Source organism: Dasypus novemcinctus, chromosome 26, assembly GCF_030445035.2.
Source record: "Dasypus novemcinctus isolate mDasNov1 chromosome 26, mDasNov1.1.hap2, whole genome shotgun sequence".
Taxonomy (NCBI): domain Eukaryota; kingdom Metazoa; phylum Chordata; class Mammalia; order Cingulata; family Dasypodidae; genus Dasypus; species Dasypus novemcinctus.
In genome coordinates, this window is record NC_080698.1 from 844,873 (window position 1) to 872,862 (window position 27,990).

Below are 27,990 nucleotides of genomic sequence, written 5' to 3' on the forward strand. Positions count from 1 at the left end.
GCCCGGCCCGCCCGGCGCCTGCGCTCCGCGGTCGACTGCCTGCGCCTCGCCCGCCCGCCCCGCCCACCCGGCGCGTGCGCTCGGCGGTCGACTGCCTGCGCCTCGCCCGCCCGCCCCGCCCACCCGGCGCCGACGCCCTTAGCAACCGGCCAGCAGCCCCGTTTCCAGGGACGCGCGCGGCTCCCACTTCCGGCCGCGAGAGGCGCGCCCGGGACCTGCCCTCGGGAGTCGGGCTCCGCGCGGCCGGACCCGGGTCCAGAGCCAGCGCCGGCCCGAGATGAGCAGCGACGACTCCGCCCTCATGGTGCGTGGCCGCCCGGCCGCCCCCAGCGCTCCCGCCCCCGGCCCGGGACCCCCGCCCTGACGCCCCCAGGCCCCCGGCGCTCGCCTCCGCCGACTGGCCGCTTCCCGCCTCAGCTTCCTGGCGAGTGCGTCCTCTCCGGCGCCCCCTGTGCACCGAGCCCCAAACCAGCAGCCCCCGTCCTCCTCCGTGAGCGCCCCCAGCCCAAGTGTCCACAGCCCATCTCCGTCCTTTCTCCAGCGTCCCCCTGAACACCCGCCTCTTCCCCATTCCCGCCTCCCAGGCCTGTCCATCCACAGGAAGCATCAGCCCCTCCGCGTCTCCTGAGCCCACCTCCGGCTTTTCATCTCCTAGCTCGGGACCACCCCCAGCTCTCAGGAGCCTCCCTTCCAGCTGGTTTCTCTCCTTCAGCCTGTCCCCCGGCAGTGCCCACCTCCGCCCACCCCTCCACCCACACACAGCTCCCAGAGCGGTTTTGCAAAACGCACGCATCTCCTCGCCTCTGTCCCCTGCTCCAAGCATTGCAGTCGCTTCCTGTCCCCTCAGAAGGATGTCTCATATGAACCACAAGACCCCGTACACCCCGACCCCAGGACTCACAGACCTTGAGGGGAAATGAGACTTTGCTTTGACGTCTCAGCCCCACCTCTGTGTGACCTTTGCCAAGCAGAAGTATCCATGGGCCTCAGCTCGAAAGATGTGGAGGGGAGGATGCATGAAATGATCGAGGTGGGGTCTTTGGTATAGTTCCTTATAGGTGGTACGGCCGCAACATTTTCTTATTACTGAGCCGCCTTTTATTCCCTGCCTAGGAGGAAAAGCCTGAGTTGAATGTTCCTTTACTTTTGAACCAGAATTTGTTCAGAATCCCAAAACAAACCCCTTCAAACTCCTTTCCAGGGAAACTGCATGGCTGTGCCTGGGGCTGCTGGGGCAGGACAAGTCCTGGACCTTCCTCTTTCTCTTTGCTTTGCAGCAATGAGGAGCAAGGGTTCAGGGAGGGAGTAACAATGTCCCCAGAACAGAGACCGGGAAAGGGCGGGAGCCATTGCAGCTTGTTTTCCTCTGCAGGCTGGGATCATATACTACAGCCAGGAAAAGTACTTCCGCCACGTGCAGCAGGCAGCAGCTGCGGGCCTGGAGAAGTTCAGCAACGACCCGGTGCTGCAGTTCTTTAAAGCCTACGGCATGCTCAGGGAAGGTGAGGCCCGCTGACCCCAGACTCTGGCCCAGCCCTAATGCTCAGGCCCCGCTGGGACGCGTAGCTCATGTTCCCCTGGAAACAGTCTTCTGCGCCTTGGCTAGGTTCCCAGGCTAGCCACGCAAGCCTCTGCAGTCTGCATCTAAGGGTGCGCTGCCACCCTCGCCGGTCAGCATCTAAGGGTGCGCTGCCACCCTCGCGGGTCAGCATTAAGGGTGCGCTGCCACCCTCGCGGGTCAGCATCTAAGGGTGCGCTGCCACCCTCGCCGAGCCTGGGCGCTCCCATCGTGGCTGCGTGGCTACATCACGGGCTCCGAAGCTGAGTGCCAGGAGCTCAGGAGGAGGGGTGCTGGGGTGGGCACGGGTGCTGGGAGAGCCCCATGCAGGGTCAGAAGGTGGTCCGGGGCTGGGGACGTGGAATGGTAAAAGCCTTCTTCAGGCTGAGCCCCAGCCAGGCAGGCGTGCCCCGCCCAGGGCTTCTCAGCTCCAGGCCTGGGGCCCGGGCGGCCTGAGCCTCAGGGCCGGCCGCTGGCCGTCCTGGGAGTGCGCGCCACCGTGGCAGGCCCATCCCAGCATCCCCGAGAGGACCTCAGCGCAGCTCCGTCTCTGGCTGTGGGTGGAGCAGGGGCTGCCCTGGTGAGGTGCGAGTGAGCCGCGCGGGGCCCTCTCTGCAGACCGCATCCAGGACGCCATCAGCGAGCTGGAGCGCACCCGGAGCCACCCGGACGTGTCCCTGTGCTCCGTCATGGCCCTCATTTACGCTCACAAGCGCTGCGAGACCATCGGTGAGTGCGCGCCTGGCCCGCCCGCCCAGCAGGGGGTGCCCTTGGCTGCGAGGCCTCATGCCGTGCTGGGGGCCAGTGACTGCGGCCCCCCAGAAGCCTCCGCGAGCCCCTGCCTGGGCCCAGGCAGAGCGGGTGGTGGGGCCTCCCTCCCCCCTGCTTGCCAAGATCTCGTCAAGGAAAGTCAGCCACGTGCACAGCTCCACCCCTAATCGCCACCTGGAGCCAGGGAGAACGTCCACGCGAGCCACGGAGCGTGCTGTGGGTCTGCTAAGCAGACTGCTGGGCACAGAGGAGAAAAGACAAATCTCAGACCCCAAACCCGAGCCCAGGCCCGGGGCCGGCACGCGGTCAGCCTCCTGGACTGCAGGAGACGCCATGTCGGGGCCCCGCACAGCCAGGCACAGCTGCTCACCCGAAGTCCTCTCTGGGGTTTGCAGACCGGGAAGCAGTTCAGGAGCTGGAGGGCAGCCTGAAGGAGACCCGCAAGGCGGCCGGAGGGCCGGCCCTCTACTACGCCGGCCTCTTCCTCTGGCTCATGGGCCGCCACGACAAGGCCAGGGAGTACCTCGACCGCATGCTGAAGTTCTCCAGTGGCTCCAGAGAGGTAGCCGTGGCTGCTGGGGAGCGGGCAGTGGCCGGAGGAGGCACTCGAACGCGGTGCAGCGGGGAGGCCCTGGAGCCGGGGCTCCGACCATGCCGGGCTTGGCAGAGGTCACACCCTGGCCGCAGCCACAGACCAGTCTGCAGACAGGCGTTCTCTGGTCTGCAGTGTGATTTTTAAGGATCTTGAACTAGTTGCTGACATTTAGAAATCGGATTTTTACCTAAAGGTCCAGATTTGCTGATTTCTTTTGAAAAGTCAGATGCACCAAACACATTGGGCCTGCATTCCCTCCTGGCAGTAATCAGCGAGGCGTGAGTCCTAACTGCCCCCTAGGTGGATCCAGCCAGCTCTGGTTTGCCACAGTCCCCACCATTCCCTAGTGTCTGACATCTGGTCCGTCTCACACACCCGAGCTTCCATGTCTTGTCGGCATTTGAGTCTGTAGCATCTGGCTTGGTGTCTTTTAAGTTCCCAAAGCGTCCCTGGTCCCTTTTTCACCTGTGGAGCCCCTAGAAACACTTGTTGACCTGGAGCAGTGGAGACAGCTAAGCTGGGAGAGCCCCACAGGTGCTGCCGGGGTTGTGCCCGGGGAGGAGAGGAAGTAGACGCAAGCCCGGACTGAGGGCCAGCTCTGGGGCTGGGTGGGGAGCCCGGTGGGGAGGGCAGCAAAACATCGCCGGACTCAAGAGCAAAGCACAGCGACGTGCAGGACACTGTGCGATGTCTCTGTTTTTAAACGTCGGGGGTTGGTGTAGACCAGGACAAAAACTGTCCGGAAAGGCTCCAGAAAGGCGGTGCTGGAAAGGAGCGGAGCACGGCCTGGGCACCTGGGCACCTCGGGCAGGTCTTCCAAGCACACCTCAGGTCTTACTTCCCACCTGCCCGGACCCGCTGGGTGGGGCTAGAGAGGGGCCGGCAGGGGGCCGTGGGTCCAGCCCCTGCCCACCTCTGTAAGGCTTTACCAGGACACAGAGGCAGCCCAGGTGGGCCGTGCTGGCCTGAGGATTGTCAGGAGTGGTCCCTGCCTGTGCCCCTCCGCAGCTGGTGGGCGAGAGCGACGAGATCCCAGGCCATCACGAGGCAGCGGGAGCCCAGGGAGGGGGCGGTGGGACCCTAGAGAGGGGGTGCTGGGAGCCCAGGGAGGGGACAGTGGGCGCTGGGAGGCAGGGGGCACTGGGCGCTGGGGGGCCAGGGAGGGGGCAGTGGGCGCTGGGGGGCAGGGGGCGCTGGGCACTGGGGGGCCAGGGAGGGGGGCAGTGGGCGCTGGGGGGCAGGGGGCGCTGGGCGCTGGGGGGCCAGGGAGGGGGCAGTGGGCGCTGGGGAGCAGGGGGCGCTGGGCGCTGGGGGGCCAGGAGGGCTCCCGGGGCCTGGAGCAGTGAGCAGGGCTCGCATCTGGTTTCGCGGGAGGAGCACCGGCTCGAGGGTCGGGCAGCAAGGGCGGGCGCCTCCAAGAGCAGCCGTGCCCGCAGGGTCTCCGGACCGGCCAAGCCCGCAGGACCAGGGCTGCATCCTTGTCTCACCCAGGGCTACGTGCTCAGAGGCTGGATGGAGCTCACCTCGGACAAGCCCCACGCAGTGAAGAAGTCCATCAAGTACCTGGAGCAGGGGCTGCGGGACACCTCAGACGTGCTGGGGCTGCTGGGAAAGGTGGGCGTCCCCGGCTGGACCCCTGGAGCCAGAGCCCGCCGGGCCCCTCAGGCCAGTCCCTCGGTGCCCAGGCCCCTCCCCGGAAGTGGGGGTCATGCGCCCTGCCCCGCCCCAGGGGTCCCCAGCGTCCCCGGCTGCCCTTCCCGCGCCCGCGCCGCCGCCTCTCTGCTGCACATCCACTCACCGCCCTTCTCTGCGGTTCGCTTCCACCTTCTTCAGTTGACCCTGTCCTTTTGCTCCCATCAGTTAGGTTCCCTTCGCCAGCGTTAGGAGGAGGGAGACGGACGTCTCATTGAGAGCTTTGTGTTTTCTCATCTTAAATTACCTTCCCTTTTCATAGCTTACCATCACTGAATCAATCTCTGGGAGAAAAACTTTCCTCTCATTCTCTTCTTTTTTTTCTTATAAAATGAGTACACTCAGGGAGCGGGTGGAGCTCGGTGGTGGGGCGCCTGCTCTCCACATACGAGGCCACATTCAACCTCTAGTACCTCCTAAAAATTTTCAAAAAAGAACATAGTCATTAAAAAAACACAGAAGTCTGAAACAGGTAAAAAAAAAAAAAAAAGGAACTTAAAAGACATTCTCAGCCCCACCACTCTCAAACACTCGCGTTAACGTCTGTATCTATGGCCTTTTTTTAGGAGGTACCGGGATTGAACCCGGGACCTCGTACGTGGGGCGCAGGCGCTCAACCCTGAGCGCCTCCCGCTCGGCTCGTGTGGTTCTCTAAGGCGGGGCCTCCTGGTTTTTCCTGGGCATGGGCGCAGGGCGTGCCTCAGGTTGGCTTATGAGGAGCAGAAGAGATGGCAGTTACCCAGCGGGAGGCGCCAGGAGCACCCTCGGTGTCGGCGCCGCGAGGAGCGCAGGAAGCCAGGCTGGGCACGCCGGGGCCTCGGCCAGCTCCCCCGGGACCCTGCCGCCAGGTGTCCCGAGGCGAGAGCAGGGCCGTGGGCCGCACGGGGAGGGGGCGCGGCCCCCAGCCGGGCACGGCGGGCGTTCCCTGCCCGTCCTGAGCGGACGTGGTTTTGGACGTGGCCGTAGCTCCATCGCGAGGGCGAGCACTCAGCCAGCCTGGGGTGGCTTGTTCCCGGCTCCCTGCTGGAGTGAGTGCGGAAGCCTCCTTTATTTGGAGTCTCCCCGTTTTGAAGGAGGAGTCCCCCGGTGGAGGGTCCCAGCGACAACTGCACGTCCCTGGGGGCGCTGCCTGGGGGGCCGCGGCTGCTCGGGGCGGCGGAGGCCACGGCCCCTGTCCACTTCCCGCACTCGCGCAGGCCGGGAGGAAGTGGCCTCGAGTGGGCGCGCCCCCTGCCCCCGGGCCGTCTCGGGCCTGCCGAGCATGCCCGGCGCAAGGCCCACGGCCGCCCCGAGCCCCGCCTTGCCGGCCTCCGCCCGCGCGCGGCAGGCCCCCATGGCAGCCCCCTGGGGGGGCGCCGGGCCCTCCCCACCATCGAGGGCTCAGACACGGGCTCTCCCGCAGGCGACGTACCTGATGACGCAGCAGAACTACTCCGGGGCCCTCGAGGTGGCGAGCCAGGCCTGCGTCGCCGCCGCGCACTTCCTGCCGGCCCTCGTGCTGAAGATGCGGCTGTTCTTGGCGCGGCAGGACTGGGAGCAGACGGTGGAGACCGGCCAGAGGTGAGGTGGCCTCGCCCGTCAGGCGGGGGCCCGAGGGCAGGCCGTGGGCCGTCACCGGCCACATGCACGGTCAGCGTGGGCGGGCGGCGGGCCTGTGCCGGCGCGGGGCTCGGGCGGACCCTGGAGACCCCGAGCTGCCGAGGGGAGGGCAGGCGGGAGCCGGGCGGGCCTTATTTGATGCTTTGACCTGTGGGTCCGGCAGATGTTCATAAAAACCTTAGGGGGTCCTGGTGGCCTTGAGAGCAGAGGTTGGGGGCGGGGGGGGGCTCCTGGGACTGGGCAGGGCAGGGAGGGGGTCGCAGGCGCGTTCTCACTGACCAGGAGCAGAGCCGGCTGGGCAGGGCTGTGCGCCGGGGAGAGTCCTGTCTTCAGACCCTAAGGCTTTATTTCAGCCCGTTGGTCACAGCACTTCCAAGACGGAGAGCGCTGATTCTCTCGAAGAGTTGCTGGAGTGTTCCCTAGCCCCAGCAGCCGTCTGGAGCCGCCTGAGCTCTGCGCTGTTCTGAAAACGAGGCGCAGCAGCCTCTGCCTTCCTCGGGGAGGGATGGGCAGCAGCTGAAAGGGACGCCCCCCGCCCCGGCTGCCCCCCCGCCCTGGCTGCCCCCCGCCCCGGCTGCCCCCCGCCCCTGCTGCCCCCCGCCCCGGCTGCCCCACGGCCCTGGCTGCCCCCCCGCCCCGGCTGCCCCCCGCCCCGGCTGCCCCCCGCCCCGGCTGCTCCATAGCCCCGGCTGCCCCCCGCCCCGGCTGCTCCACGGCCCCTGCTGCCCCCCAACCCCCGCCGCCCCGGCTGCTCCACGGCCCCTGCTGCCCCCCGCCCCGGCTGCCCCCCGCCCCGGCTGCCCCCCGCCGCCCCGGCTGCTCCACGGCCCCTGCTGCCCCCCGCCCCGGCTGCCCCCCGCCCCGGCTGCCCCCCGCCCCGGCTGCCCCCCGCCCCGGCTGCTCCATGGCCCCGGCTGCCCCACGGCCCCTGCTGCCCCCCGCCCCGGCTGCCCCCCGCCCCGGCTGCCCCCCGCCCCTGCTGCCCCCCGCCCCGGCTGCCCCCCGCCCCGGCTGCCCCCCGCCCCTGCTGCCCCCCGCCCCGGCTGCCCCCCCCGCCCCTGCTGCCCCCCGCCCCGGCTGCCCCCCGCCCCGGCTGCCCCCCGGCCCTGGCTGCCCCCCGGCCCTGGCTGCCCCCCGCCCCGGCTGCCCCCCGCCCCGGCTGCCCCACGGCCCCGGCTGCCCCCCGCCCCGGCTGCCCCCCGGCCCTGGCTGCCCCCTGCCCCGGCTGCCCCCCGCCCCGGCTGCCCCACGGCCCCGGCTGCCCCCCGCCCCGGCTGCCCCACGGCCCCGGCTGCCCCACGGCCCGGCTGCCCCCACTGGCCCCGGCTGCCCCCACGGCCCCGGCTGCCCCACGGCCCCGGCTGCCCCACGCCCCGCTGCCCCACGGCCCCCGGCCCTGCCCCCCCGGCCCCGGCTGCCCCACGGCCCCGGCTGCGCCCACGGCCCGGGCTTGCCCTCGCCCTGCCGCCTGCCCCCTGCCCCCGGCTGCCCTCCCCACGGCCCCGGCTGCACCACGGCCCCGGCTGCCCCCCGCCCCCCCGCCGCCCCGGCTGCCCCCCCGCCCCCCCGCCGCCCCGGCTGCCCCACGGCCCCGGCTGCCCCACGGCCCCGGCTGCCCCCCGCCCCGGCTGCCCCCCCGCCCCGGCTGCCCCACGGCCCCGGCTGTCCCCCGCCCCCCGCCGCCCCGGCTGCCCCACGGCCCCGGCTGCCCCACGGCCCCGGCTGCCCCCCTCCCCGGCTGCCCCCCCGCCCTGGCTGCCCCCTGCCCCGGCTGCCCCACGGCCCCTGCTGCCCCCCGCCCCCCGCCGCCCCGGCTGCCCCACGGCCCCGGCTGCCCCACGGCCCCGGCTGCCCCCCGCCCCCCCACCGCCCCGGCTGCCCCACGGCCCCGGCTGCTCCACGGCCCCGGCTGCCCCCTGCCCCGGCTGGCCCCCACCCCCCGCCGCCCCGGCTGCCCCCCCGCCCCGGCTGCCCCACGGCCCCGGCTGCCCCACGGCCCCGGCTGCTCCACGGCCCCGGCTGCCCCCTGCCCCGGCTGGCCCCCACCCCCCGCCGCCCCCGGCTGCCCCACGGCCCCGGCTGCCCCCTGCCCCGGCTGCCCCACGGCCCCTGCCGCCCCGGCTGCCCCACGGCCCCGGCTCCTCCCGGTTTGGGCCTGGCGGCCCCCTGCTGGGCGGGACCAGTGGCTGGTGCGAGAGGCTCAGTCCCGGGCCGGCCACCTGGAAGCACCTGGCCCTGCCGCGCCCATGGCCCTCTGGACGCCTCTCAGTCCATGGTGCTGGCGACGGTCTCTCGTCATTTTTTAACCTCGGCTCCATCCAGATGTGTTCATACCAACATTCCTTGTTTTTCCCCTTCTCTTATTTTTCCTCATCAGTTTTAACTAAAAGCCTCTTAGATGAGTCTTTTCAAACCAGCTTTGGGTTTCATTGATCCTGTCTGTTGTATCTTTGTTTTCTAATTTCTTAATGTTATTACTTCGCGTCAGCTACTTTCTTTGGGAGTTTTTCTGCTGTCACCTTCTAACTCTGAGTTGGGTGCCTTGCTCAGACCTTCTCAACCTTCCTCTCTGAGCGTTTAAGGCTGTGCCATTTTGTCAGTGTCTATGCATATGTAGCATCTTCAGTATCATTTGGTTCTCAGAATTTTCTGATATCCGTTTGGATTCTCCTTTAATCCGTCGGTGTTTTTAAATCTCCAAGTGCGCGGGGCCCTCACTGCCTTCTGAGTCCTCAGAAGTGGATCCAGCTCTTTGAATGCTGCGGTGGCCGCCCCGCTGGAGGCTGCTAGCTGGGGAAGCCCTCCGTGGGGCAGAAGGCCTCAACTTCTGGCTGAAAAGTAGGACGTCTCCGAAGAGGAGCGTAGCGCGGGCGGAGCTGCCCCCGCACGGGCGGGATTGAGGCGGTACCCCCATCTCAGCGGCCACCGGCCCACCCCCAGCCCGAGCTTCTCTGCCACCCCCAGACATGGCGAAGCTTTGTTCGTGGGTTAAGAATGGGCTGCTGTATCAACAGCACCCCGAAACGCGTGGCTCAGACACCGCCGGCTAGTCCTCTCGGGCACGAGCTCGTTGGGTCTGCGGCTTCGGCCCCTTCTGTGGGGCTGCGCTGCCTTTCCTGGGACGTGCTCACGTGGTTCCCGTTCCAGCCATCAGGAAGGAGAGGGCAGCAGTGGGGGCCACGCTGTTCAACTCTAGGGCACGACTGTACAGCCAGCGCATCGCTGTCACTTACGTCCTGTTAGCCAGAACTTAGCCACGTGGTCACAGCCAAGCTGCAAGGGAGTCTGGGAAACGCAGTCTCTGTCCTGGCAGCCACGTGCCCGCTCACGTGGGTGTCCTGTTAGCAGATGGAGAGAACGGACATTGGAGAGAAGCGGCAGCTGCTGCCACGCCGTCCCGGCCTGGCCTGTCATCTCTCGATTCACTGGGCTCCTCTTGCTGTTTCAGAATCCTAGAAAAAGACGCAAGCAACATCGACGCTCTCCAGATTCTAGCCATCCACGAGCTTGCCAGAGAAGGGGACATGGCCACAGTAAGTTCTTCCAAGACCCAGACGTGGCTCTTGGGACTAACAGAGCCGGGAGGCCCCTCGAACGCTCCCCCAGCCTGAGTTCCCCTAGGCCCTTCTCTGCAGCTGCGATGTGCCAACGCCCTCCTCCTGCACAGGGCAGGACAGACTAGTCCACCGGAAAGGTGCAGGCTGTGTGGCCTCAGGCAGTCACTCAGCCTCTCTGAGCCTTACCCTCCCTGATTGGGAAATGCCGACTGCTGCCCCGACTTGCACTGGGGGGACTCGCTGGGATGACAGCGGCTCCCGGGCCAGCCTGGGGGCTGCGGCGCGGACACAGTGAGGGCTCCTGGCGGCCTGAGTGTGGCTGAAGGGGCAGCTTCTTCCACAAACTCAGGAGCAGAGAGGCAGGGCCGACTCCCGGGTGAACTGCTGCCCTTTAAGACGCCCGGAGCTGGGGCAGGGGCTGGGCAGGCCTCAGTGTCCCCAGCCGAGGCTGCCCGCAGCCAGGGGGGCAGCGGGGGCTCTGGCGTGACGTTGTCCGCCTGTCCCTGCAGGCCGTCAGCCGCGTGGAGCAGCTCATCAGGGCGCTGGAGACCAGAGAGCCCCAGAACCCCAGCCTCCACCTGCAGAAAATCCTCGTCATCTGCAGGCTGGTGCGGACGCCCTCCTCGACGTCGGAAACGCCGCTGCCCCGGGAGGCCTCTGCCGCAGACCCTCCCCGCTGGGGCTCCCCGTGGTGGCCTGGCGGCCTGCCGCTGGCCGAGGCCTGGCGGGCGGCCGGGCACCCGGGGTTGCTGTGCGGGGAGAGCCAGCCGCAGGGGCTCCCCGGGGAGGGCAGTGCTGCGCGGGCCGCGGAGCCACGGGCCTCTGCTCCAGGCGCTTTCGTGACGCGCCCGGCAGAGGCGGGCCGACCCGCACGGGCCCTGTCACCAGCCAAGGCCCCCAGAGGCCGGCGGCCGGACATCGGGTCTCCCTCGCATCCCTCGGCCCCAGAACCAGGCTTCCCAGAGGGGCCGGTGAGGAGCAGGCCAGCTCCGGGCCCCAGGCCTGCTCTGCGGAGCCGAAGCTCCGGCAGCTTTCAGGGCCCTCCCCATCAGCCGGACCAGCTTCCGGCTCTGAAAACCCTCGTGCTGACCCCTTCGGCCTGTTGTGGGGCCCGGCGGGATGGGGACCTCAGGGGCCCCCCACGGACGCCCCAAGGCGGGCCCGCAGCTGTGGCTGGGGGGCGGCCCTGGGACCTGGACGCCCCGAGGCCCCGACCCAACGTGGCCCATACGGTCTGTCCTTGCAGTGCGGGCGGCACCAGGGCGTCCTGCGGCTGGCCAGCAGCTTCCTGGAGCGCACCCTCGTGGCCACACCCGCCTCCGCCCGCGTGGCCACCGAGCTGGGCTACCTCTTCGTCCTGCAGGACCAGGTGAAGCAGGCGTCCCTGTGGTACTCGGAGGCCATGAAGCAGGACGAGAGCAGCGTGGCCGCCTTGACAGGTCTGCGCGGGCGGCGTGGGGCCAGGCGAGGGCTGGGCGAGAGGCAGGGCAGGACGCGTTCTCTCCGGAAGTGGGGGGCTGGGTGCAGCGCAGGGAGGGCCACCTGTGACCGCACCCGTGCAGATGAAAGGCACACCACACGGGTCCCCAGACACGACGGCAGCGCGCCGACACAGCCGCACAGAGTCCAGCAGTGTCATGCCTGCCCTGGAGCTCAGCCCTGCCTCAGGCTGGTGCTGGAGACGCCCCCACAAGCCCAAAGCCTGTGGGCTCTCTGTACCCCGCCCCCACGGGAAGGCCTTTACTTCCCTGTCCATCCAGAGGCTTCTCCTTAACCCCGTCTGCAAATGCCACGTGAGTTCTCCCGCACCCCACTTTCATTTTAGACCTTTTTCAAAAGCCCCGCGCCACGGTCTTTGGTGAGCGCTGACCTGGCAGTGCTGAGCGCGGTCCAGCCGGGCTCTTGCCTCAGGCCGTGTGCTTTGGGGCGCGCTGCTCCTTGTCTGACACAGCCGCCAGCATAGCTCGTCGCGCCAGGCTGACGCTCAGCCCCAGCTTCTCCCTCCGTCCCAGAGTCCAGGAAAATGACAGAAGGTGTTTTAAGCAGACGAGTCCATTGCTAGAAACAGGGAAATGTACCACCATTGGACCAGAGACTCTAAGAAAGTTCCCCTTTCTAGAAGGTGTAAAGTAGATGGCATCAAATATGTGGAGACTGCCAGCAGGTCAAGAAGCCTATAAGCAACATAGACAGAGAAATGTCAGCTAAAGAAACAAGTAGACCAGCTTTCCCTGAAGAGCACCAGAAAAGACAGAAAACACAAGTTTGGGGTCCCAGGGGCTGCCTGGGCAGGCACAGAGGTAATGGGGGAGACTGGAACTGCACCAGGCTCAGGAGTCAGATCAAGGAGGCGCTTGCTGGGCGCTGGGCAGGAGGGCAGAGCCCACGAGATTCCCACCACACCAGGGGCCGAAGGGCAACAAGACCAGGCAAAATCCCCCAGAACATTCCCCCAGCAGGCTAAGTCTGCCCACTCCCTCGTCCAGCCGGCCAGCGGAGGGAAGTCCACTGGTGAGCATGTCCATCCCACTCACCCGGCCCGGGCCAGGGCCCCTCAGCTGCGACTGATAACTGGCATTTCTGGGGAAATACTCGTCGGTCGTTTGTAAATCTGCTAGCTGTCTGAAGAGGGCCAGGGAACACCAAAGATGTTGGCTGCCTTGGGACACAGAAAAGAGAGCCCACCCACAAAAAAAAGAAACCCCCTTCAGCCTTTGGAGAGGCTCTTAGGTCAACAAGTAAAGAACACGCTACTACGAAGAAGGTGCAAAGAAGTAAAGAGCTGCTGAAGATTCAGAGCATGACTGCAAAGTAAAAAGTCCATAGACCCAGGAATGAGGTGGACGTAGTTGACAACCAAGATGGGGCCTAGGAAGACAAGCAGAGTAAACGTATAAATACGCCAAGTTAGCCCAGAAATATCTGTGAAAGAGCCGCAGTAGGAGCAGAGGGGGTGTGTCCTCCCAGCCATCCAAACGTGACACACAAACAACAGAAAAGCCTCTAGCCTGAGGCCGGGGCTGAGTGAATGGACAGAGGGTAGACAGAGGAGTAGCTCTTGAGTAACTGATGTTAGACACCTGGGCGTCCATTATGAAAAACGTCTGGTCCTGTTCTCACATCACGTTCAAAAGTACGTCCCAGACGAATTGTATTTAAAGATAAAAATTAAAGGAAACTTGGGCTTCCCTGGGCATTCTAAGTCTGACTGCAAACTCAGAAACTAATAATAAAGGAAAGGATTTTACAGATTTGACTCCATAAAACAATTAAGTGACTGGGTGGCAAAAGACCCTGTAAAAATAGTTCAAGGGTAAATGGCAAGCTGGTAGAAAATGTTTGCAACAAAGGGTTAATTTAATTTTGTTGGAGAAAAACGGCACTTACTGGGATACGAGACTGATATGACCACAGGCAGAGAAAGAATGTATTGAGAAGCTCTCCCCATGGAGGGGGTCTGAGGAACAGACTGCAGCTCCCCCACCAGCATGGTAGGGGTCTGAAGAGAGACTTCGGCCCACTCCTGGAAGGGGGGACTTGAATTTATCCAGAACTTTCCCAGGCGGGGAGTTGATAGTCGGTGGGGGGGTGGAGGGTCCGAGTGAGGGGCAGGGGCCGAGAGGAAGCCCTAGAGGTGGAAACTCTCCTGACAGTGACTAGAGGATGGTGGGTTGGGGAGTTAAGGTTTGCTGGAATGCTGCAGGAGCAGATGCCTCTTTGCTCTGTAGGGATTCAAGGGTTTATCTCCCTCTGATATGCATGGAGGGAAGGTTTCCATCTCGTTCCTCCCTCTGTAGGTGGTTTCTTTACTTAACCTGTGGGGGAAGTGCCGCCCTTAGCCATGTAGGCTTGTGGGGGACGGGGTTAGCCTTTCCCCAGTGCATTTCAGGGGAAATTGAGCTACAGCTTGTTAATTGTTGCAAACCTCTAACAAATATATAAAGAGAAAAAATATCACCACCAATGAAAAACAGGCAAAGTCTATGGACGGGAAATTCACAGCATAAAAGAAAAGGCCATTAAGTATATGAAAAGGTATTCATTTTCACTAGTAATCAGAGAAATGCAAATTAAAACAATGACTTTTCATTTACTTTTTAGGCTGGCAGAGATTAGAGCATGTCAGCAGGGTTGTGGAAAGGACTTTCAAATCCTAGTGGCAATAGTATAACTTCAAGTATATTTGGAGAGCAAATACGGTGTTTGTAGCAAATTGGTGTTACTTAACCAACATTTTAAATATGCATGTCCTGTGGCCATCAACTTCAGAAATGTGAACATATAGAAATGTTCACTATGGCAATTGTAATATTTAAACTTTTAAAACACACAAAGGAAATCAAGTGTGTGTCCTTTAACAGGGCAATGGTGCCATAAAATGTTACATCCATACAGTGGAATATTATAGCACCATGAAAAAGAAAGGAGTAGATTTGCACGAACTGATGAGAAAACATGTCAATAATATGTAAAGTGAACAAGGCAAGTTGCAGGATGGTATATACAGTTGATTCCACTTGTGTTTAGAAAATAGCCTGTTAGCATGAGCGTATGCGTACACACAGGTGGATCTGGGCTGTGTGTGTATGTTAATAACGTGTGAAAGCTCAGAAAGAGGCTTGAAGGACTACGCGTCAAACTGCTGACAGTGGTTAGTTATCTCCTGAGCACGGCAGGGACGTTTTCATAGGTTGCCGTGTAACATACATTCTTACCACACACAGGTAAGAGGTTTAACGTCATAAAGATGTGGGAACAGACCGGAGGCCTGGCCTGGGCCGTCCCGCCTGGCGCCCGGCTTGCACGCGCAGTGCCCGCCACTCACCTCACTCTGGCCCCTTCGCAGGCATCATCTGGTGCCAGATTCTGGACGGGCACCTGGACGAGGCCGAGCAGCAGCTGGAATTCCTGAAGGAAGTGCAGCAGTCCCTGGGGAAGTCGGAGGTGAGAGCTCGCTGGGGCGGGCGCGGGCCCTGCCCTCCTCCCGCCCGGCGCGGCCTCGCCCTCGCCCCCGGTCGCGCAGGCTGGCGTCGCGCCAAGGCGGGGCTCCCGGCGGCAGGTGCTGGTGTTCCTGCAAGCCCTCCTGGCGTCGCGGAGGCACCAGCGCGAGCAGGAGGCCACGGAGCTCCTGCGGGAGGCGGCGGAGCTGCACTTCGCCAGCATGCAGGGGCTCCCCCTGAGCGCCGAGTACTTCGAAAGGCTGGACCCCTTCTTCCTGCTGTGCATCGCCAGGGAGTACCTGCTCTTCTGCCCCAAACAGGTGAGCGTGGCACGCCTGCGGCGGCGGGGGTCGGGCGTGGGTGCCCACCAAGGGCAGAGGCGGGGCCTCGCCTGGCCGGTCCCGGCGCTGAGCTGCCCAGTGCTGCGGGACCTTGAGCTGCAGCACGCCGTCCCCCGGAGGCTGTCGGGCAGCTCCGCCTCTGCCTCTCCCGCAAGCTCCGCTGCCCGCAGGCCTCCCTCGCCAGGCCTCCCTCGCCAGGCCCCTGCCTTTACCCTGCAGTCCCGTCCTGCGTCCTGCTCATCCTGTCCCCGGCTCCCTGTAATAAGCCGCTCAGCAGCTACTGTAAACCAGGGGCGGGCCGTGAGGAAGCAGAGCCCCAGGCCTGGAGCCAGCGCCCCGCGGTGCAGGGGTGCGAGCCGGGGAGTGAGGTCAAGCCCCGCGCAGCGAGCGCCCGGCCCGTGCCCTGCAGCCCGGCCCCGCTCTTCCCACAGCCCCGGTTGCCCGGCCAGCTCGTGTCTCCGCTTCTCAAGCAAATCTCCGCGATCCTGAGCCCTGTGGTGCGGGCAGCGCCGGCCCTGACCGAGCCCCTGCACCTGATGGCGCAGGTCAAGTGCCTCTCAGGTGAGCGCTGGCCCTGCGACCTGCACGCCCGTCGGTCTGTCCAGGCACCGACTCCCTGCCTGGGGCCCTACCCCCTGGCACCAGGTGTCAACCCGCGTCCTGGGAGATACAGTCGTGCTGGAAACAGGCGGGAACCGCCCGCCCCAGAGCGCGCATCCGGCAGAGGAAAGGCAACCAGCAGCCACCGAGCGCTCCGTCGCCCGCGGCGGGGGGGCGGGCTGCTGCGCAGGAGGGCACTGGGGCATCACCCACGGCGGGGGGGCTGCCGCTCAGGAGGGCAAGGGAGGGGTGCAGGGGGGTCACCGGGGCGTCGCCCCTGGCGGGGAGGCTGCGGCGAAGGAGGGGCACAGCAGGGGCTCCTGGGCCGCGGCCGTCAGCGCCTCCACCAAGCAAGGTCACCCTTCCAGCCTCTCCCTGCTGGCGCGGGAGGGAGAGGGAGACGCCTCCGCGCTGCCCTGGCCACAGGGCCCCCTGCAGCCCTCTGCCCTCTCCCCGGGCTGCGCCCCCGCATCCCGCCCAGGCTGGGGGCTTCCGAAGGACCCGGAGCCCGTGGGCTGCAGTGGGGGGTCTCGCCGGGGCCTCGGGCCTCGCCTCCCGCCAGGTGCCAGGCGTCCTGGGTGGGAAGACCCCCGGGGAGGCTGCCAGCGGGTTTGGGGCTAGAGCGGGGTCTCCGGCTGCTGAGGTTGCCATGGTGACGTCGGTCCCACAGCTGGGGCAGCGGCAGGGAGCGGGCGCCCCCCTCACAGCAGGAGTGCGAGGGGCCTGGCTGCAGGGCGCCTTCACCCCAAGAGCAGAAGCTCAGGCTTAGGGGCGCTGGGCTTAGGGCTGGCTCGGCCGCCTCCACCCTTAGGCCCCTGGCCCCCTGCCCCCTGCTCTTAAGGAAACAGCAGCACCAGCCGTGCGGCCGGGCGGAGGTGGGCGCTGCGGCACAAATGCCCGGGGACGGCTGCTCCGGCGCCGGGCTCTGCCGCGTCCTGGGCGCGGGAGCTGAGACTCCAGGTGGGGCACGAGGCGGGCCCTGAAGAGGGAGGCTGGAGGCGAGCGGCCTGCGGCTTTCATCTCGGGCGGGACCTCGAACGTGGCACCGCGGCATGGGGCCAGGCCCCAGCGTCCTGGAAACGGCATGCACGCCTCATCCGGCTGGCGTGCTGGGTCCAGGCAGCCCACGCACCCGCGTTTCCAGGGGAGCTGGAGAATGCCCAGAGCACCCTGCAGCGCTGCCTGGAGCTGGACCCCACCTCCGCCGAGGCCCACCTCCTGCGGGCGCAGATCTACCTGGCGCAGGGCAACCTGGCCATGTGCTCCCACTGCCTGGAGCTGGGCGTGAGCCACAACTTCCAGGTGGGCCCGCCCCTCACACCCCACCCAGCCTGGGGGCGGGGCAGGCGCAGGCTCAGGACCCGTGGCTCTGGGGCCTCCGGGGGCTCCGGTGCCGTGGACGACGGCGGCCAGCAGGGGCGCCACGCTCTGCCCTGCCCCTTGTAGGTCCGAGACCACCCTCTGTACCACCTCATCAAGGCCAGGACCCTCAGCAAGTCCGGGGACTACCCAGAGGCCATAAAGACGCTGAAAACGATTACGAAGTTACCAACCCTGAGCCTGCAGGAGGGCAGGAGATGCCGGGGGCCCTCCCTGCGGCCCAGCGAGCGGGTGTCCGTCCTGCTGGAACTGGCAGAGGCCCTCCGGCTGAACGGGGAGCTGGTGAGCAGGCGCCATCCTCTGGGACGGGGAGTGCTGGAGGTGGGGCCTTGGGCTCCACCGATGTGTCCTTGCGCGGCTGCTTGAGCTCGCGTGCATTTGAGTGCGTGTCTCTGCCCGCCTGAAAGTCTTCGGTCCAAACCCCGCCGCGCCCTGCCTGGCCGGCCCTGCCTACCTCGCTGTCCCCCGTGTCCAGAGGGGCAGGGCACTCCATGGGTGCTGGCCGTTCCACCTCTTCATCAGTGGTGCCCCTCACAGTTTTGCTGTGCGCAACCTGCTCAGCTGTACGGGGCAGCCCTGTAAGGTCCAGCTGAGCAGAGGCAGGGAGCACGGAGCGGTGGGGAGCTCAGAGGCGGGAGGGGCCGCAGAGCCCCCGGGCCGCCTCCCTGACCCACTTCCCTGGGGAGCCAGCCCCGCAGGCCTCTGCTCTTAAGATACAAACGGCCTGGGGCACAGTTTGTGCTGGTCTCCAGTAGGTCGGCCAAAAGGAACAAAAGAATTAAAAGTAGAGAGGGCATCTCCACTTTAATGGAGCAAGGGGCAGCACTCCCCAGCAGCCGGTCATTAGGCTGCTGCTCTTCTGAGCCTGGCCTGTGCTAGGCCCTGTGGTAGGACCAGGGAGGAAACCGAGGCAGAACGGGCCTGCATCGCCCAGGTTTCCCAGGAGGCGGACGGGCTGCGGGCCAGTGTCTCTTAGAGCTGCACGCCTGGGGCTGTGGCCAGGCCACACGAGCCGGCGGTCCTACGGGAGCCGGGCCCTGGACAGGCGTCTGCTGGGAGCACTGCAGTCTTCTCTGCCCCGGCCCATCCAGGGGAGGGGGCCGTACGGAGGAGCTCACTGGGAACCAGCTTGCGCCACGCCGAGCCAGGGGGCGCGTGGGTCCTGAGCTGCGGCCTCCGCTGTGCACCCAGAGCTCCGTCCTCCGCGACGGCTGCTAGGCTGAGGGCAGTCGTGCTGCCCCGGAAGCTCAGCCGCTCCTCCCTGCCGGCCCAGCCTCAAGGAGGGGCAGGCTTAGCTGGGGCCTGTGCGTTTAAGGACAGCAGGTGTCAGAGGCGTCTAAATTGAACAATATGGGGTGAACTGGAAGGGAGGGAGGGAGACAGGGAGAGAGGAGGAAAGAAAGGAAGGACAGGAAAGGAAAGGAGGGAAGGGAAAAGGAAATAAAAAATGATGTAAAATAATAAGCAAAAGAGATGTAGAGATTACACTCTAAGAGAAAAATTACCATAAACAAATATGTTTACAAAAAATTCCTGAACCCAATAAAAATAAAAACCTGGAATCTTGGGGAAAAGTCAAGGACAAGCATAAGAGCTCGATGAAGGGTTCTAGTAAAACAGGGAAAGAGGAAAAGGAGGCTGTCGGGGTTAGCGAAAGTCATCGTAGAAAACAGTGCTACCGTATACAAAACTATAACCTCACAAGGAACAGGAGTAAACTTGCCAAGACCCTTGGACCTGGGGGAAACAGCTGAGGAAACCAGGAAAATGATTAAAAACAGACAACGGGCAGCCGACAAAGGCATAATCAATTTTCCCGAAGAGACAGAAAAAACAGAACAGAGAAAACGTGAGGCTAGGGAGGGAGACTTCCTGTGACGAGGGCAGACTGTGCAGAGGGGCGCCTGTGAGGGAGGAAGGTCCCGTGAGGATGAGCAAGAGTCCGCGGCGTCGGGGAAGGTCCACGCGGCCTCGGCAGAGTGCACCGGCGAGGAGAAGCATTCGGGCCGGCCGCAGGCTTTTGCTCCACAGCACTCAGCGTGAGGAGACACCTGAGCGTGTGAACGGGGCTGCGGGGGGCTGCCCCAGGGTCGCTGTGGGTGAACGCAAAGAAGGACCTGCTGAAAAAGAGACCTGGAGAGTCGTGGTGCCAACCAAACCTTTCTGAAAATTTCACTTATAGATACAATCCAGCCGACCGAAACATGAAATAATGCCTCTCTGAGTAGAAAAAAAAATAGGCATAAAAGGACAGAAGTGATTCCAGTTAAGCACAGAACCAACCTAAATCAATCTACACATATTTACATTGAAATAACTGGTAATGTTTACACTAACCCAGTATAATGTCTAAGTTCTTGAAATAAAAGCTAGGTAAAGTCAACAATAATTTCATAGTAAGGGAAGCAGATTTGGCTCAACAGGTAGAGCATCTGCCTACCACATGGGAGGTCTGCGGTTCAAACCCCGGGCCTCCTTGACCTGTGTGGTGCTGGCCCATGCACAGTGCTGATGTGCGCAAGAAGTGCCCTGCCACGCAGGGGTGTCCCCCGCGTAGGGGAGCCCCACACGCAAGGAGTGCACCCCGTAAAGAGAGCCGCCCAGCGCAAAAGAAAGTGCAGCCTGCCCAGGAGTGGCATCGCATACATGGAGAGCTGACACAGCAAGATGATGCAACAACAGACAGATTCCTGGAGCCGCTGACAAGAATACAAGCAGACACAGAAGGACACAACAAATGGACACAGAGCAGACAACTGGGGGTAGGGGAGGGGAAAGGGGAGAGATAAATAAAAAATATTTAAAAATTTAAAAAAAAATTTCATAGTAAAATCCCACGAAAAGATTCCAAAGAGGGGAGAGATGGGAAGAGAAGGGGCACACGACATAAACTGTTGCTTTTCCCCGTCTTTATGGGTGATCGGGGGTTGCACTTTAGGTTAAGACACTGAGAAGTAAAAATAATTCATGCTAGATTAAAAGCAAACTGTTTCCACCAAATGAATCAAGAATTGGGGAAAAAGAAAACGGCCACATGTCAAAAGGCAGCAAAGCAAAGCACAAGTATCACAGAAAAGAAGAAATAAAACAAGGCGGCCAGCGCTCACGTGCAGCTACCTGTGAGAATGAAACAACGAAATGAACGTCCTACCAAATGGTTTGAACAGACGACGGCTCCTCTGCTAACTCCAAACACCAAGGGGCGCAGAAGCAAAGTGAGGAGATGGTGCAGACACGCCAGCAACAAGGCGAGAGCAGGGGTTGAGGCACGGGTATCTGGCGAGGCACCGCAAAAAGCACCGCAAGGGGCAAAACAGCTACTTAGCGAAGCTAATTAAGGGTACGAAGATGACGACGATATAACCAAATGGAGCTTTACGTGCTGAAGGGCATCCCATTAAAACATCTGCCAAAAGCAGGCTGTCCCGGGAGGTGCGCCCGTCAGGTCTCCCGTCGCAGGGAAACCGCCAGCAGCCAGCGCTTCGCGGCGCCAGGGCCCGCCCTGCAGTTGGGGTTCGCTGCCCTCGGCCCGCTCCCTGGGTGGGCGTGGGGAGGGGTGGGTGTGCCCTGGGGTGCCGGCTGGTGCCTGGAGGGTCCCCCGGGTCCGTGTTTCAGCACGAGGCCACCAAGGTCATGCAGGACGCCATCCACGAGTTCAGAGGCACAACGGAAGAAATCCGCGTCACCATCGCCAACGTGGACTTGGCCATGAGCAAGGGGCACGTGGACGAGGCGCTGGGCTTGCTGAGGGACGTCACGCCTGGGCAGCCCTGCTACACAGAAGCCAAGGAGAAGATGGCCAGCATCTACCTGCAGAGCCGCAGAGACACCCGCCTGTACATCGGCTGCTACCGGTGAGCCCCTCCCCGGGGGTTCTGGGGTCTCCTGGGTGCGTCTGAGCGAGCGTGGGGCGTCCCGTGGGTGGAACAGGAGCCTGTGGCTGGTCTGGGGGCCCAGAGCTGCCTCCCCGCCACCCTGCTCTCCCTCCACCCCCAGGGCTCCGAGGCCTAGCCTCCAGGGCGACAGCCCCTGGCTCCGCGGCCTGGGGGGTAACGTCCAGGGGCTTGGTGTGGCCACGGGGTGTTAGGGGAGGGAGAGAGGAGAGCAGCCCGAGGGGCAGGAGTGCAGAGGAGGCGTGGCGGCCTTCCGTGGCCTGAGCGGGCGTCCCCCAGCCTGACCGCCCACCGGTCACTTGGCAGCGACCTCTGTGAGCACCTGCCCGGCCCCCACAGCAGCCTGCTGCTGGGCGACGCCTTCATGAACATCCAGGAGGTGAGTGAGGGGCGCGCCCGCGCCCACGCCCAGGGCCGGGGCTGGCCCCTGCGGTGGGCAGAGCGACACCCTCGGCCGCTCCCACCAGCCCGAGAAGGCGCTGGAGGTCTACGACGAGGCGTACAGGAAGAACCCGCACGACGCCTCCCTGGTCAGCAGAATCGGCCAGGCCTACGTGAAGACCCACCAGTACGCCAAGGTCAGGCCGGGCAGGGCGCGGGGGGCAGCCCGCAGGGGCGCAGGGGGTACCGGGGGAGCCGGGGCGGGGGTCAGCGCGCTCCGCCCGGCGCGGAGCCGACGCGCGTCCCTCCTGCCCGCGCAAAGGCCATCAATTACTACGAGGCCGCCCAGAAGATGAGCGGACAGGACTTCCTGCGCTGCGAGCTGGCCGAGCTGCTCCTCAAGTTAAAGAAGTTCAGCAAAGCCGAGAAAGTCCTGACGCAGGCGCTGGAGCGCGACGCGGGTGAGGCGGCCCCTCCGGGCCCCCCAGCCCCGACCGCCCGCCGTCCCGCGCCCGAGCACGCTGCCTTGCGCTTCCCCTTGCAGCGAGAGACGTCCTGGCCATGACCAGCGACGTCAAGTGCCTACTCCTGCTGGCGAAGGTTTACAAGAGCCATAAGAAGGAAGACGTGATGGAGACGCTGCACAAGGTCAGTGGCCAAGGGGCTCAAGGTCTTCTCCGCCCGGTCCCGAGGGGCTGGAGGAAGGAGGGGCGCAGTTGGGGAGGTTCCAGCCTCGTCCTCAAAAGAGCACCAGGGTGACCTCGGCTTCCCATCCATCCCCTTCCCTGGCAGCAGTGCCCTGGGCCAGGCGGGCCGGGGTGGGCAGGGGTCAGAGCCTGCGCGTCTGTGGGTGAGGGCGGCCACCCGGGCGCTGGAGCCCTCGCCAGGGGCTCCTTCCCTAGTTCTCATGGCAGCCCTTCTGGTCAGCCCTGTGGCATTCCCGTTGGGCAGAGAACGGAGGCTCAACGAGGTTAAGAAACAGCCGTGCGCGGAGGCCACTGCTCCCCCTGCCTTCTGCCCGGAGTGGGGGGGCGTGCCTGGGGGAGGCAGAGCGCACTCTGGCCCTCGGGGCGCCCCTCGTCTGTGCTCACTTCGGGCCCCTTCGCCTCTTGCCTGCTACTTGCCGTTCTCACGTGTCCTTTTGTGTCTGGACGTTTGCGGGGGCTGCAGAGCCAGCCGCCCCACAGAACGGCCCGCGCCCGGCACCTGGGGTGGGAGAGGGGCAGTGAGGGGCTGCGCAGCTGCTCCTGCCCCCCCAGAGGCGGCCCGCTGCCGCACGCTCTGCCCGAGGCCCTGGAGACCCCTCGAGCACGGCCGCTCCTGCCCTGCGGCCCCCGACCCTGGCTCTCTGTCACCAAGGCGCTGGACCTCCAGGCTCGGGTCCTGAAGCGGGTGCCCCTGGAGCAGCCAGAGATGATCCCGTCCCAGAAGCAGCTGGCAGCCTCCATCTGCGCGCAGTTCGGGGAGCAGCACCTCGCTGAGAAGGAGTACGCCAAGGCGGCACAGGCCTACAGGGACGCCCTGTCCTACTGGCCCACTGACAACACGGTGGGTGGCCGGACCCCCGACCAGGGCGGGGCCTCCAGGGCTGCAGGGGAAGGGGCTGGGGATGGATGGGGCCCTGCTCCCACTGACCCCAGGCCCTCTTCTGCACAGCCCCTGGTGGGGGGTGCCCATGGAGGCGGGAGGCGCGTGGAGGCGGCGTTGGCGAGAGCCGCTCACGGGCTGGGTCACCTGCGCACTGTCCCACGCGCTGTGCCAGGCCCTGCGCGCCGCGTCAGCACGGGCTGCGGTGCGTGAACGTGGCGTCTGGAGCGCCCAGGGCTCGTGGGCTCGTGGGCAGGCTCCCGGGGCGCCGCAGAGCAGGGACCAGGGCGAGCCCGAGGACGCCGGGCACAGCGGCGCGGGGTGGGGGAAGCGCAGGCGGGAAGCTCTGGGAACGGGTCACGCGCAGCCCCGGGCCCCTGACGAGCCGGCTGCTCCTTGTGTCGCCGTGTGCCAGGTGGTGCTGGAGCTGGCGCGGCTCTACCTGCTCCAGGGGCACCTGGACCTGTGCGAGCAGCACTGCGCGGACCTCCTGCGGACGGAGCAGAGCCGCGAGCCGGCGGCCGTGGTAGGCGCCCTGCCCTGCCCCCTGGCCCGCAGCCCCAGGCCGTGCTGGCCTGGACGGGCGGTCAGGCCCAGCACACACAGGCTGGCCCCGCTGCCCTCTGGCTGGAGGGTGGGCAGGCCGGCAGGGGCCCGCAATGGCCTCCTGGACCCGCTGAAGGGAGGGGGTGAGGTCGGAGCCGCCCCTCCCGTGGCTTCAGAAGTGGGAAGTGTATGGTAGAGCCCTCCAAAGCCTGCTGCCCCCACCCTGGACACCCAGGGCCACCCCGGGGCCAGGGCCAAGCCCTGCAGAGCAGAGGAGGGGGCTCTGCCACAGCGCCAACTTTCTCCTCGCCTGCCAGCCGCCGGCAGGCGCAGCGCCTTCAGAGGGCCCCGGGGACCCGTCTCCTTCTGGGCCCAGGGTGGGAGGCCCTGGAAGTCCTTTCAGACCTCCCTGCCCTCCAGCCACCTCCCACCTGCCCAGGCAAGCTGCCAGGAATTCCAGAGCCTCGTGTCTTCTCATAGATGATGGCTGACCTGATGTTCAGAAAGCAGAAGTACGAGGAGGCCGTCAGCCTCTACCGGCAGGTCCTGGAGAAAGCGCCAGGTGCCGACCCTTGACCTGCTGGGCCCCGCCCTGCCCTGCCCTCCGCTCCCCTCCCCCGCCTGGGCAGAGGGAGCCCATTCCTCGTGATTGTTCCCAGAGGACCCGGGTCCATCCTGGATCACCTCCGAGGCCGCAGCCACCTGGAGGGGCTAGAAACTGCCCCGTGCGCAGTCGTCCCGTTCCCACCCATTCTTGCTGGGTAGAGGCCGGGCTCGAGGCAGGCTGGAGCCCTCACAGGCCACGCAGCTGCCCGTGCCCAGCAGGCCCCTGGCCAGGGGGGCGTCCCAGAGCCTGGCCTACCACCCACTGGCTGTGGGGCCTTTGGCGGATGACGACACTTCCCGGGCCTCACTTTCCGCCTCTGTAAAGTGGGGACAGTAGGAGCACCTGCCAAAGCGTCCAGCGGAAATGCTGGTGAAGCGCTCAGTGCCACGCGAGTGTGGGCTGCGTCCCTGGCACGGTTTTTCTGCGCTGTCTCCTCGATTCGCCCCGGGCGCCCCACCCCGCCTGGTGGGCAGCAGCCCCTGGCTCCCGGGCGGCGCCCCAGCTGCTCCCTGCAGGCGCCGGTGCCCCTCTGGGATGCGCCCTCACAGCCTGGACGTTCTGCTCTCTCGTCGTTTTAGACAATTTTTTGGTCCTGAGTAAGTTAATCGACCTGCTGCGAAGAAGCGGGAAGCTTGCAGACGCCCCTGCCTTCCTCGAGCTGGCCACGAGGGCGTCCAGCCGCGCGCCCCTGGAGCCCGGCTTCAACTACTGCCGGGGCACCTACTGCTGGTGAGCGGGCGGCAGGGCGGCCCCGCGGGCGCCGCTCGGCCCGGGCCCAGGCGCAGCCTCGGTGTCCCCGCTGGTTCTCAGGCACGTGGGGCGCCCCAACGAGGCCCTGCGGCTCCTCAACAAGGCCCGCAAGGACAGCACCTGGGGCGCGAGCGCCACCGCCCGCATGGTGCGGATCTGCCTGAACCCCGACGACGAGGTGCTGGGCGGAGAGGCCTTCGAGACCCTGGGGGCGGAGAGCAAGTAGGGCCTGGGCGGGGCCTGGGCGGCGGGGCGGGGCCTGGGCGGGGCCTGGGCGGCGGGGGCGGGGCCTGGGCGGGGCGGCGATGTGTCTGCGCGGGCCTGAGGGGGCGGGGCCTGCGCGGGGGCGGGGTGGCGGGGCGGGGCCTGGGCGGCAGGGGTGGGGCCTGGGCGGGGCGGTGCAGGGTCTGCGCGGGCCTGCGGGAGGCGGGGCTTGCGCGGGGGCGGGGCCTGGGCGGGGCGGCGATGTGTCTGCGCGGGCCTGCGGGAGGCGGGGCTTGCGCGGGGGCGGGGTGGCGGGGCGGGGCCTGGGCGGCGGGGGCGGGGTGGCGGGGCGGGGCCTGGGCGGGGCGGCGATGTGTCTGCGCGGGCCTGAGGGGGCGGGGCCTGCGCGGGGGCGGGGTGGCGGGGCGGGGCCTGGGCGGCAGGGGTGGGGCCTGGGCGGGGCGGTGCAGGGTCTGCGCGGGCCGGCGGGAGGCGGGGCTTGCGCGGGGGCGGGGCCTGGGCGGGGCGGCGATGTGTCTGCGCGGGCCTGCGGGAGGCGGGGCTTGCGCGGGGGCGGGGCCTGGGCGGGGCGGCGATGTGTCTGCGCGGGCCTGCGGGAGGCGGGGCTTGCGCGGGGGCGGGGCCTGCGCGGTCGGGGTGGTGGGACCTGCGGGCGGGCGGTTGGGGGCGGCCAGGGCGGGGCAGGGCCGGGGCCTGGGGGGGGGCGGGGGCGGGCCCGGCGGCCCCCAGGCAGGCGGCGCCTCCCGTCAGCTCCGCAGGGAGGCGGGAGGCGGAGCAGCACGGCGTGCGCACGGCCGAGAAGCTCCTGCGCGAGTTCTGCCCGCACGCGGCCCCCGGCCCGGCTCAGCTGCGGCTGCTGCAGGGCCTCTGCCTGCTGGGCACCAGGGAGAAGGCCAGCGTGGAGGCGGCGCTGGGCACCTTCGTGGAGATGGCCCAGGCCGAGGTGCGGGGGCGGAGGGGGCGAGGCGAGGGCCCTGCTCGGGGCCCGGGGGCGCGGGGGGCGGGGCGGCGGCGAGGACCCAGCGCTGACCCCGCGCCCGCCCCGAGCAGAAGGACTGCGTGCCCGCGCTGCTGGCCATGGCGCAGGCCTACGCGCTGCTGGGGCAGACCCCCAAGGCGCGCACGCAGCTGAAGCGCCTGGCCAAGGCCCCGTGGGCGCCGGCGGAGGCCGAGGAGCTGGAGCAGGGCTGGCTCCTGCTGGCCGACATCTACTGCCAGGGCGGCAAGTTCGACCTGGCCGCGGAGCTGCTGCGGCGCTGCGTGCAGTACAACAAGGCGAGGACCGGCCGGGCGCCGGGCAGTGGGGTGGGGGGCTGCCAAGGGGCCAGGAGGGGGCGCGGGAGGGGCGCCGGGTGCCCTGGCCCAGGGGGACTCCAGCCAGGTGAAGAGAGTTCTTGGGGTCCTGGGGAGGCCAGAGGCTGGGGCGCCGCTGGAGGCCTCCTCTGGCCGGGGTGGGGTGCGCCGGTGCAGTGGCTGACGGGGTCCCCACAGTCCTGCTGCAAGGCCTACGAGTACATGGGCTTCATCATGGAGAAGGAACAGGCCTATAAGGACGCGGCCGCCAGCTACGCACTCGCCTGGGAATACGGCCACCGCGCCAGCCCCGCCATCGGTGAGGCCACTGGCCGCAGGGGGCTGTGGGGGGGCGGCGCAGACCACCCCACCCGAGCCCAGGGCCTGCCCTCCTGGGGAGCAGGGTCTCGGCCGCCCGTAGCCCACCGCTGCTTCTCCTTGCCTCCCGACAGGCTTCAAACTTGCCTTCAACTACCTGAAGGACAAGAGATTTGTGGAGGCCATCGAAGTCTGCCACGGCGTGAGGCTCGGACACTGGCCGGGAGGGCGTGCGGGGCTGGCAGCTGCCGACGCGGCTCACCCTGTCTCTCCCTGCCCAGGTTCTCAGGGAGCACCCCAACTACCCCAAGATCCGAGAGGAAATACTGGAAAAGGCCCAGGGGTCCCTGAGGCCCTAGCCCGGGGGCCGTCCCACTGGAGGGGCAGGGGGTGTCCCCGCTCTAGGCTTTGTGTTTTCAAGGCTTAAGAACTAATTTTGCTCTGGGAAGAAAGACGTGAACTGGCTTAACTTGTGGGCCCCCTGGGTGCCTTCCAGGGAACCCTTCTCCCTGCTTGTCCCCAACTCTGAGGGGCACAGAAAGCTAAAATTTAAATTCTTTAAAAGTGGTCACACCAGCCAGTAAGCGCGTCCTCACCCATCTGGTCTCCAGTGTCCGGAGCTAAGGAACTGCGCCTCCCGGCCACGACGTGCACACCCCCTGCCCCGGGCCCACCATCCTGCCGTCCCACCCACCCCCTCTGCCCCCTCCCCGGCTGGCCTCCCGGGTGGGGGTGAGCTGAGCGCCCCGGGGGGCTGCAGGGAAACCGCTGTTGTCAGAGTCATTGACCAGCGAACTCGTCCTCCAGAAAGCTCAAGTCTAAGGGGCAGAGTGGACGGCGTGAAATGCGACTGGCAGGGTGGCCGTCCCCCTCCGCTGTTCCCAGGTCTTACTCAGGACGCAGGAAAGGAGCTGGCCGGGGGCAGGCCCTCTAGGACCTCCCAGGGCGGCCTTCCCAGGTCCCCTCCCCTCAGGGTCTCAGGGTTTCCATCTGTGGCAAGAAATTAGATGTTTCCCAAACTATGCTGTACATCCCAGCCAACATCTTTAACATTTAAGTGTTTATATATCATTTTTATATAACAAAAAATAACCAGCTCAACAAACTTGTGACTTGGTGGGTACGACTACGTGGGGTGGGTCTAACTTTAAGCACACGGCTGTAATTTAAAGAACATGGCTGGGAAGCAGATGAGGCAAAATGTTCGGAGCTGGCCAGCGACTATGGTTTGAGAAGGCAAACCCTATGGGCTGCGTCCTGCTGGCTGCCGAGCCCGGTGTTTAACGAGCCACTGATCCCATGCAGGGCTTCTCTCAGCCAGTGATCCGGAACTATTGACCCAGGTTCCCCCGCCACT

At 65.8% G+C, this 27,990-nt stretch overlaps 1 protein-coding gene across 3 annotated transcripts; it reads left to right on the top strand.

The window, feature by feature from the left end:
• The first annotated feature begins 164 nt into the window (after window positions 1-164).
• Window positions 165-27,738, top strand: TTC21A (tetratricopeptide repeat domain 21A). Of its 3 annotated transcripts, XM_058288840.2 has the most exons (29): window positions 190-304; window positions 1,373-1,502; window positions 2,177-2,287; window positions 2,725-2,891; window positions 4,416-4,538; window positions 6,019-6,176; window positions 9,664-9,748; window positions 10,282-10,380; window positions 11,019-11,211; window positions 14,619-14,716; window positions 14,832-15,032; window positions 15,485-15,614; window positions 16,798-16,955; window positions 17,100-17,315; window positions 20,649-20,887; window positions 21,233-21,305; window positions 21,394-21,504; window positions 21,630-21,768; window positions 21,852-21,955; window positions 22,667-22,855; window positions 23,310-23,420; window positions 23,921-24,002; window positions 24,626-24,776; window positions 24,858-25,019; window positions 25,773-25,965; window positions 26,073-26,297; window positions 26,514-26,634; window positions 26,768-26,835; window positions 26,915-27,738. In XM_058288840.2, exons 1-29 carry the CDS (start codon window positions 278-280, stop codon window positions 26,990-26,992), a joined length of 3,942 nt encoding a protein of 1,313 aa, XP_058144823.1. In that variant the 5' UTR covers window positions 190-277; the 3' UTR covers window positions 26,993-27,738. The 3 variants fall into 3 exon arrangements, with proteins under 3 accessions (XP_071068082.1, XP_058144823.1, XP_058144822.1); XM_071211981.1 differs by having other exon boundaries at window positions 165-304; window positions 26,768-27,738; XM_058288839.2 differs by having other exon boundaries at window positions 11,136-11,211; window positions 26,768-27,738.
• Window positions 27,739-27,990: the final 252 nt, after the last annotated feature.